This window comes from Nicotiana attenuata, unplaced genomic scaffold (assembly GCF_001879085.1).
Source record: "Nicotiana attenuata strain UT unplaced genomic scaffold, NIATTr2, whole genome shotgun sequence".
NCBI classification, from domain to species: Eukaryota; Viridiplantae; Streptophyta; class Magnoliopsida; order Solanales; family Solanaceae; genus Nicotiana; species Nicotiana attenuata.
This window is the reverse complement of record NW_017670576.1, coordinates 504,775-516,369: the sequence shown is the minus strand read 5'-3', so window position 1 is coordinate 516,369 and position 11,595 is coordinate 504,775. Positions and strand designations below refer to the sequence as shown.

Sequence of the window (11,595 nt, the reverse complement as noted above, 5' to 3'; positions counted from 1 at the left end):
AGCATAAATTGGTTCATCTTGTGAGGTTGAGACTTAATCGAGAGAGGAGTTTCTACTAAACAATTGAATTAATAACCAAGTGAATTCGAGAGACTCACTTGAACATTAGAAGTGATTGTCGAGAGTTAGATCCCAAATATTTATCTTGCACCTATCCTATCAACCCTATCTTCTCCCAATTGGTACCTTCTTTTCTTATTACTTGCGTTGATTGTCACTAGTCAATAGCTTTAGATCTTTAGTTAATTTTAGTTTTAATCACCTAAATCTCAATTGTTGATCATCTTGGATAGCAATTAACTGTAGACTACGAAAATACTATTTAACTCTAAACCCTGTGGATACGATATTATATTTTACTATATTCGACTAGCGAGCATATTTAAGTGTATGTTTTGCACTCGTCACACCTGTACAGTGCTGAGTGTGGTTGTCTGTGATTCTGAGGCGCATTTGTGCCAGGCACCGTGAGTGTGCTGAGAGTGAGTGTACTTGATGATTTCACTATGATGTTATAAACTTGTCATGTATATTTTACATGTAGGCATATGGATATCTTTTCCTCATGCTAGCTGGTAAATAAAAAGTCCTATCTGTATTAGGCTTTGACTATTATACTTGAAAAGCATGTCTAATTTCCCATAATTATGAACGAGCCAAACATAATATCTTTTGAGTTGTTTTTACCGTCTTTATTATATTATGAGTTATTATTTATTATCATTGTTGGACCCCTACTTTCTTTCGAGCTCATCACTGCTTTCAGCCCTAGGTTAAGTTTGTTACTTATTGAGTACATGGTGTCAATTATACTCATACTACACTCTGCACTTTATGTGCACATCCAGGTACTTTCGAGTGTGGTGATTGCTAGAGTTCGCACCGGTAACAACTTGTGAAAACTATGAGGTAGTTGTTATGTAATTCACAGACCTTGAAGTTCTGTTATCAGTGTTCTATTGTTCAGACAACTTGTATTGAGGATTTTGCTATGTATTTTGAGATTCTTTAGTGCGAATGTACTCGCTGTGTAACGACCCGACCAGTCATTTTGATCTTTAGCATTCCATTCAGTGTTTTGAGACTTTGAGTACCTTCATATTATGTATTATGACTTGCGTGAACGGTTGGTTTCGTTTTTTCCAAGCTGTTCGGGATTGATTTGGAATAATAATTATCGTTTTAGAAGTTTTAAGTTGGAAGAGTTGATCAAGGTTTGACTTTTGAGTAAGCGGACTCGGAATCGGGTTTTAATTATTCCAAAATGTTTGTATGATGATTTTGGACATGTCCACAAAGTTTTGTTAAATTTTGATAATTTTTGGATAAGTTTGGGTTGTATGGTGATTGTTTTTGGTTTTGACGTTGATTTGAGCATAAATATTATCATATTGAGCAAACGGTCTTTCATTCGTGTTTCAACTAAACTATTATATTTGTATCGTAATTTTGGAACCATAGCAACTGAAATATCAAGTTTCGACATCGTATGAGGAATTTATGTTCATTTTACTAAGATTTGGGTTGCCAAATTTTTCCGATTAATTACGAAATTGCCACTGAATTCGTATTTAAAATCTGCATTATGTCAAAATATTAAAACCAACATATCTCATTTATTATAAGGTTAGATGGAGTGATTTAAAAGCCTAACTTGACTAGAATTTCACGCGGAATCTATTGGAGTCATCAAAAGAGAGTTTGGGGATCGTTTAGCATAAAACGAGGCAGAACAGCTGGACGTTTTTGGCTATTAATGTTGTTTGAGTTTTACTCATCTTGAAAGTTTGGGATTGGGAGAATTGAAGAATGTTCTTCAAGTTTCTTCTATGGGGTAAGTGTTTTCTACTTAGTTTTTATTATATTCTGTGATTCCATCTTTGTTTTTAGCATTTGATTGATGATTTCAAAAGAGAAATTGGGGGTTTTTGTCTAAACTTTCCTAAAGTGAATTGTTGAGTTTTGAACACCAATTCGGAGTCGGAATTAAGTGAAATTAGTATAGTTGGGCTGGTAATTGAACGGGTTGCTAGAATTGTTGAGTTTTGTCAGGTTCCGAGGTGCGGGCCCGGGTTAGACTTTTGTTGACTTTGGGTAAATGTGTAAAGATTCGACTTTTATCGATTGGGTTTGCTTCATATGGCATTATTTGATGGTTTTGAGTTGCTTTTGGCTAGTTTCAAGCCGTTCGGAGGATGATTTGGGCGGGTGGCGCTTCTAATGTATCGATTGGACTTGTTTGAGGTAAGTATCTTGCCTAACTTTGTGTGGGAGAAACTACCCCATAGATTTGGGTTCATTGTGCTATTTTTATTATGTGAAGGATGTGTACATAAGGTGACGAGTGGGTGCACGGGCTATATGTGGTATTTGACCGGTTTAAATTATATAGTCTCTTTTCATGCCTTTAATTGAGTTGTATCTCTCATTGTTAATCTACTCTTACATGCTTTATTTGACATTGCTAGTACTTGTTCTACCTCTTACTTGTTATTTTGCTCTTATATGCTTTAGTTAAAATTGTTGCCTTCCTTATTGTCTTGTTACCTCTTAATTGCTGAATCACTATTAATTGAAGTTTTTATTTCGTGGAATGTCATCTTGTTGAGTTATTGGAGTTGAAGTTGTAAAAGTCGTTATCAGATTGATGCGAAGTTGTTAATGTTGAGATACCTTTCCTTGTTGAGCATTTTCATTCATTTTGTTATTGTTGAAATTCTTGTACACATTGTGGTTGAGTCATGGGTTATTTGTTGTGGAAATATTGGTGTTGTTGACTTTGTGGGAAGTTGTGGCATATGGGCACTGGTGGTGAGAGTTGTGATTGTGTTGTGGTATTGATACGCTTGCCGCATGCGGTGAGATAAGGTGGGATTGATACTGACGAGTGCAAAACACACACGAAAATATGCTCGCTAGTCGAATATAGTAATTTACAATATTGTATCCAGAGGGATTGGAGTTAAACAGTATTATCGTAGTTTGTAGCTAGATTGCTATCCGAGATGATCAACAATTGAGAGTTTTATGATTACGAGTGAAATTAACTAATTCTAAGCTATTGACTAATGACAAACAACACAAGTAAAAGGCAACAGAAGTTATCAATTTGGGGAAAATAGGGTTGATAGGATAGGTGCAAGACAATTTTTTGGGATTTAAGTCTAGATAATTTACTTTTAATATTCAAGTGATTATTCACTTGGTTATTATTTCAATTGTTTAGTAGAAACTCCTCTCTCGATTAAGTCTCAACCTCACAAGATGAATCAATTTGAGATCGGTGAAGATATGCATGAATTCATAGTGGATTGGTCTTTAGGAGAACCTTTCTCGATTATCCTCCTAACTAAGTTTAATCAACAATTCAACTAGCCTTTTTCGATTACTAAGAATAATTAATGACTTCAACCAAAAAAATATAATGCAAAGATATCACAAGTTATGCCTCTCTCAATTACATGAACAAGTGAATATTGATGCAACGGTTAAAACATCCAAAACGAATTCAATACATAAAACTAGAATTAATATCCACAAAAAAGTATCAAGACACCAAATCCATCAAACCCTGAAGAGAACAACTCCATAGATATGCATCAATTCATCATAACACTGTTTAAATTAAAGAAAAACAAAAAACGATCCAAACTCTTATCTTGAGTGAGGATTGAATGATGAAATCCTTGTGCTTTTTACTTCTCCCCTCCTCCTTAGCTTCCTTAGGTTTAAGATGTGTTAAAATCCATAAAATAATATTTTTTCATGTATATATACTAAGTAGGGTTGGGCCCAAATGAAAAAACTTTTTCCTACGCGAAATAGGACAATTACTCTTTAAAATTATCACTACCGTGCCGCATGGGGCGACGCACCATGCGGGGCAGTAGTAGGGAAGTTCAGAGAGCTGATTTTGACAGGCTGCGGGACATTTCCAGGGCACTGATTCTGACAGGCTGCAGGAAATTTCCACAGGTGCGGCGCGCCATGCGCTGCGGTAGTAGGAATTTGGGAAAATGTCAAACATGAAAGTTGTAGCCCTTTTAAATAGCTTTTAACAATTACATTGTCGAGACCAAACGAAGTTCTGAGCAAAAAGTTATGTGCATTCTACTAGACAATGCGTCGTATGCCTGCTCGATTCTTCGTTTCGTTCTTAACTATCATCCGTTGATCCCCGAACACGATCCCGACTTAATTCCTTGGGATTTTACTAAGAATTCATCACTTGAATTCACTCCATAATATCTACACAGCTGAGAATCACTCATACACAATTAGTCAAAACACTAGCGATTAAAGCTCAAACTCAACTGAAGTGTAGTAAATTGGAATGTAATAATGGACTATAACATGAGATTATGGCCTACCATCAACACCCCACACTTAAACCATTGCTCATCCTCGAGCAATCAAACCACACTTTATATAGACACAACCTTATTGAACAACAACCAAGACTCATCACACCAAGAATATTTAAAATAGACTAAGCACAATAGTGTAACATCTTCACCTCAAGAATTGACTCACAAGTACCATGAATTATTCACAACTTACTCACTTACTCTAACATAGAGAGCAAGAATTAACTTTCCTTCATGAATCAAGTTCCCTCAAACAACTAAAGATAGTAGTTCCACAAACAATAAAATTCAAGAACAATGAGGAACTCAGGATAGAAAAGAATTCACTCGCTCTCAGAAACAACATTCATGTGCTACAAAAGATGCACTATAGGCTTGCCCGCAGTGTAGTACTCTACTAATTGAGCTCATTCAGTCAAGGATCAAGTAGGACTTTAAACTGGTTGTAATGTAGGTTACGGGATGGGTAGGATAAATTTAGATATAAGAGTGACTACACCTCCCTAAGCAATTTAATACATACACTTTTACATTCAAAACCCCACACTTATGTCAAACCATACTCCACCTTAACATCAACATACATTAACTCCTAAATTATTTAAGCACATTTACATCAAGAGTCACCACTATCAAAGAATTTTTTACACAACAATACAATATTTTTTTTCTTTCTCTTTCAATTCAAGTGGCTCTTACTGTTTAAAAACAGAGCACCTTTCTCGTTATGTCATTAGTTCCAGTCAAAAGACAACCCAACCACCCCACACTTCAACTTTTACACAGTTCATAATAAATTCAAGTGCTCCAGAGAGGTACAAGGTTCAACCACCCCACACTTCAACTTGTAGTGTGATTGCCAAAGAAACAGGAGTATAGGCTCAAAAGGGGTTAACTAAGATACATAACAACTAGGTGGGTAAAACATATATCTGGCTTAACAAAGAAATGCCTATATCACTTCCAAGACTGAACAATACTACTATTTCACTTTGCAAACACACGGGGCAAGTTCTAGATATCAAATGCAATGCACAGAATAACACAAAAATCTCACACACACATGGCACATGACTCACTAAGGATTGGATTATCAAGACACTCTAGTCAAAGCAGTTAAGCAAAGTTAAGATTATACAATTTAAGATACTTACACAAGAGTTAAAAATTGAGCCTAAGTGTCACAACTAAAGCACTTACTATTCTCAAGGCATAATAACAACAACAACGACCCAGTAAAGTCCCACTCAGTGGGGTTTGGGGAGGGTAGTGTGTACGCAGACCTTACCCCTACCCCGATAGGGCAGAGAGGTTGTTTCTGATAGACCCTCGGCTCAGGAAGATGGAAATAAGACAAGGAAAGAAAAGACAATTCATCAATATTGTCAACATAACCATAGAAATAATGACAGCATCCTAAAAACCATAAAATAGATGACATGCAATAATAATAACCCGCAACTAAGATCCAGAGCTATGGGAAACAGTAAGGTTAGTGTGATACATCAACCACAAGCCGTCAAGGACCAACCTACTCAAACTCGTTTCACCCCCGGAATGGAGAAGGATAAGCTCGACTACCACTCTATCCTACAACCCTAATGCTCGACCTCCAGACCTTCCTATCAAGGGCCATGTCCTCGGAAATCTGCAATCGTGCCATGTCCTGCCTGATCACCTCTCCCCAATACTTCTTAGGCCGACCTCTACCTCTTCTCGTACCCACTAAAGCCAACAGCTCACACCTCCTCACCGGAGCATCCAAGCTTCGCCTCCGCACATGCCCGAACCATCTGAGCCTTGCTTCCAGCATCTTGTCATCCATAGAGGCCACACCCACCTTCTACCGAATATCTTCATTCCTAATCTTATCTATCCTAGTGTGCCCGCACATCCACATCAACATCCTCATCTCAGCTACCTTCATCTTCTGGATATGAAGTTCTTAACTGGCCAACACTCTGCCCTATACAACATGACCGGTTTAACCACCGATCTATAAAACTTACCTTTGAGTATAGGTGGCACTTTCTGGTCACATAAGACTCCAGATGCTAGCCTCCATTTCATCCACCCCACTCCAATGCGGTGAGTGACATCCTCGTCGATCTCTCTATCCCCTTGTATAATCGACCCAAGGTACTTGAAACTACCTCTCTTGGGGATGACCTGTGATCCAAGCCTCACATCCATGCCTACTTCCCTCGACTCGGTGCTGAACTTGCACTCCAGGTACTCCGTCTTAGTCTTGCTCAATCTTAAACCCTTAGACTCGAGAGCCTGTGTTCAAAACCTCCAACCTCTCGTTAACATCGTCCCGCGCCTCATCAATCAGGACTATATCATCAACGAATAACATGCACCATGGCACTTCCCCTTGAATATGGTGTGTTAGTGCATCCATTACTAAGGCAAATAAGAACGGGCTAAGCACAGATCCTTGGTGTAACCCCATAACAACCGGGAAATGCTCCGAGTCGCCTCCCACAGTCCTTACCCTAGTCATAGCTCCATCATACATGTCCTTGATTGCTCTAACATAAGCTACTGGCACACCTTTTACCTCCATACATCTCCATAGCACCTCCCTAGGGACCTTGTCATACGCTTTCTTCAAGTCAATAAGCACCATGTACAGATCTTTCTTCCGATCCTTGTACTTGTAACACCCCGTACATTCGAACTAGGTATGGATATGTTAAATGGGTATTAATTTGATATTTTAGACATAAGAAGTCCTAGCGGGATGATTGTGGGTGAAAATAGTTGTTTCAAAATCAAGATGGAAAGTGAGGTGCATAAGATTTGACAAAATCGACTAAGTTTGCAGAAGGTCTGTATTCCATCAGTGTTTAGTGAAAATGTGTAAGGAATTTGAGAAAAGTTAAAGCATGAAAGTTTATTGAAATAGCTTTCCAACGATATATTATGGAGCTCGAACGGATCTCTGTGCAAAAGGTTATGTGCGTTTTTCGGAACAGTATGCGTATGCGCGAACACTCGCGCGAACAAGCCTTCAAGCGCGCGAACTCGCACGTGGGAGGCAGTGTTACTGCCGTTGAGCGCGAACTCTCGCGCGAACAGGCCTCCAGGTGCGCGAACTCGCGCGTGGGGGTCGTTTTAAAGCTATATTTCGTCCCCCACAGCCCCAAAACATAAAAACTTGCTCTAGAACGGGGAACTCTAAAAACCTAACTCCTTAAGGGTCCTTCCACCACCCAAGGTAAGTTCTAATGGTGATTCTAAGTTAATTTCAATTTCCCAACATCTTATTAACATGGGTAAACCCTCCATATCATTAGATATTCGATTGGGACATCGTTGTTGAGAGAAGGAACCCTAGAACTCGAATTCAAGGAGATTGAACGTCAAAAAGGTAATATCTTCACCCTCTAATTGATTCTAGCATTGGTTTGATGATTATAAACCCTAGTGCATGAGATATGAGTTGATGGATTTGATAGAAAAGCATGAACGATTATAGGGTTAGGGTGTTGAGTGTTGATTATTGGTTAAGAGTGTTGTTTACCTTCTGGGTGATGAAGAATAATGTTGGTTATAACCATTTCAGACTTTAGAATTTATCTAGGATCAAGAGAATGGCTTGTTGGGTGTAGAAACACCATTAATAAGGACCATGAAGCTTTATGTCACCAAGTGTTTGAGAAAATGTTTAAGTGACTAAAACATGAGAATTTATGCTAATATGGAATCCCTTTAACTTGTATTGATATAGATTAAAGTTGAAAGGGTTGGCGAAGGTTGTATTACACTCAAGAGCAGGAAGTTAAGGTATGTGAGGCTAACTTTCTATGTTTGGGAATTTTAATTCTCCCTACACTACGTTTCTTTTACGACGTTACCAATTGCCTCAGAAATATAGTTAAGCCTAGTTTCCTTGAATAGTTGTAGAACTTCTATTCTTTAGCTTCATAACTCGCCCATGACTTTCATTCTGAACGTTGTGAGCTCAGTGCGTATTCAATATAGACTTGGGTTTGATGCCCCCGAGTCTTAGTATAGATTACTCAGTATGCCATAAACAGTTGAAGTTTCAGTGTTCATAATCAGTTCAAGAATACATGTCTCAGTCTAGTCCTATTCAGTATTCCAGTATTATGTAACTCAATGTGATCCAGTATTCCAGTATCATGTAACTCAGTGTGATTCAGTATTTCACTATCATGTTTGCAGTATGATTCTCAGTTCCTGAATTTAAATCCCTGAATGTTGAACACCTATATTTGGGCCTGAGGCCGCAGCTAATGCTTTATGCATCTTTGGGCCTGAGGCCGCAGTTTATGCTTTATGCATTTTGGACCTGAGGTCGCAGTTATGTACACGTATACTTGGGCCCGAGGCCGCAGCTTGTGCACATATATATATTGGGCCTGAGGCTGCAGTTTAATATTCAGATAAACAGGTTGTTCATCATTTAGAAGAGGGAGTATTCATATCCTTACTTCCTTTATTCAGTTCAGTTATTAGTTATGAGTTATCTTTTCAGTTATCTGTTTAGTTGCCAGTTCTCACTTTAGTTTCAGTTTCAATACTTATCATTTCAGTTATCAGCTTAGTTTCAGTTTCAGCATTTATAATTCTTTCTTTCAGTTGCTTTACATACCAGTACAATTCAAATGTACTGACGTCCCTTTTTGCCCGGGGCCTGCATCTCACAATGCAGGTAATGATTAATAGGTTGATGATTCAGAGCGCTAGGATTCTCGTACCAGCTAATTTGGTAATCCCCAATTCTTTCGGGGCATTATCATTACCTTACAGTTTTCAGTACTTGAAAGCAGTAAGTATTTTCAGTATATTATTAGAGGCTTCATAGACTAGAGTAACAGTTAGACAGAGTCACAGACTTTTCATATTAAGCCATGTTGGCTACAAATATGTTTCAGAATTGTATTAGTATTTCCGCACTTTGATTTATCATCCATAATTTTCAGTATATCAGCATGTGTTAGTTTATTTTCCGCATTCAGTATGTTATGGTACCACATGTTGATTCAGCCAGCCAGTTGGTTCGCTCGGTCACATGTAGTCAGGCACCGAGTGCCGTGTTACGTCCAGGCCCAAGTTCGGGGCATCACAGTACTGTTCCACCAACCTCCTAATAAGGTGGATAGCTTCCGTGGTCGAGCGACCCGGCATGAACCCGAACTAGTTGTCAGATATAGACACTATCTTCCTCACCCTCGCCTCCACCACCCTCTCCCAAACTTTCATGGTATGACTTAGTAACTTGATACCCCTATAGTTGTTACAACACTGAATATCACCTTTGTTCTTGTACAACGGAACCATTGTACTCCACTTCCACTCATCTGGCATCCTCTTCATCCTGAAAATAACACTAAACAACCCAGTCAGCCACTCCAAGCCTGCTCTACCCACACACTTCCAGAACTCAACCGGAATTTCATCTGGCCCAGTCGCTCTTCCCCGACTCATCATACGCATAGCCCGCATGACCTCCTCCAACTTAATACGCCTACAATACCCAAAGTCTCGGAGACTCTCCGAATGTCCCAGATCCCCTAGCACTAAACCTCGGTCCCCTTCCTCATTTAGAAGAACCTGAAAGTACATCTGCCATCTCTACTTAATTTGGGACTCCCCCATCAAGACTCTACCGTCCTCGTCTTTGATGCACCTCACTTGATCCAGATCCCGAGCCTCCTGTCCCTCACTTTAGCCAGCAGAAACAACTTCTTATCCCCGCCTTTTTCCCCCAATTCCTCGTACAGTCGGCTAAACGCTGTATTCTTAGCCTCCGTGACCGCCAGCTTAGCCTCCTTTCTTGCTACCTTGTACCTCTCTCTATTCGCTCTCTTCTCCTCCTCGCATGTGCTCCCTACCAACTTCATATACGCTTCCTTTTTCGCCTCCACTTTGCTTTGGACTATGTCATTCCACCACAAGTGGCCTTGGTGCCTGGCAGAGTGACCCTTCGATATCCCCAGCACCTCTCTCGCCGCCTCCCTAACACAGTGCGCCGTCATAGCCCATATAGCGGTGGCGTCCTTGCTACTCCTCCAAGCTCCCATAGCTAATAACCTCCCCTCTAACTCTTGGGATTTATCCTTAGTCAAGGCTCCCCACCTAATCCTCGGTTGACCACGAGCATACCTCTTCTTCCTCATTGTCATAATATCGACGTCCATTACCAAGAGCTTATGCTGGGTCGCGAGGGTCTCACCGGGATAACCTTGCAATCCTTGCATAACCCTCTATCACACCTTCTGAGGAGGAGGTAATCAATCTGAGTTTTCACAACCGAACTTCGGAAAGATACAAGATGCTCCTCCCTCTTCGGAAAACTCGAGTTCGCAATCACCAGCTCGAAAGCCTTAGTGAAATCCAACAGCGAAGAACCTCATCCGTTCCTATCCTCAATGCCGAAGCCACCATGCACCTCGCCATACTCACCATCAACCAACCCAATGTGGCCATTGAAATCCCCTCCTATAAATAACTTCTCAGCGGGTGGAATACTACGCATACTCTCGTCCAAACTCTCCTAGAAACACCTTTTAACCTCCTCATCCAAGCCCGCTTGCGGCGCGTAAGCGCTAACAACATTGAGGGTGCACTCACCAATCACCAACTTAATAAACATTAGTCTGTCATGCACCTGCCTAACCTCAACCACCGACTCTCTAAGATCCCTATCCACCAAGATACCCACTCCATTCTTACCCCTCACGACTCCAGAGTACAACAGCTTATACCCGTCCATATTTCTTGCCTTCGACCCTACCCACCTAGTCTCATGGACACAAGCTATATTTACTTTTCGCTTCTGGAGAATCTTCGCCAGCTCAATAGACTTACCCGTCAACGTTCCTATATTCCATGACCTGATCCTCAACCTACAAGCTCCCTTTCTCCCCTTACTATCCTTGCCTCCCGTCCTATCCTCTGGACCCCTCCCCATCCCCCGAACCCCCTGAGGACATGACTTTACTCTACCATCCCAAACCACAGCCACGATGGACTACGGACAAGCACTAGCACAGAATAAGACCCAACTAGAAGGTAACAAGTAACAACTACAAGTGCACTAATACTATGCTTAAAGTAATGCTAACTAGATTGGCAAAATTTAGCTATCACAAAAAGATAAACAGGAAAGCGAGAGGTACCAACCCCCAATGGAAAGAACCTGAAGATATGACTTGATGCACGCCTGAGGTCACGGAATCCGCCGTGCGTCCTT

General features: G+C 40.3%; 1 protein-coding gene across 1 annotated transcript; it reads right to left on the bottom strand.

The window, feature by feature from the left end:
• Positions 1-10,896: 10,896 nt before the first annotated feature.
• Positions 10,897-11,313, bottom strand: LOC109241162. Its single transcript, XM_019407884.1, has one exon. It carries the CDS (start codon positions 11,311-11,313, stop codon positions 10,897-10,899), a length of 417 nt encoding a protein of 138 aa, XP_019263429.1.
• Positions 11,314-11,595: the final 282 nt, after the last annotated feature.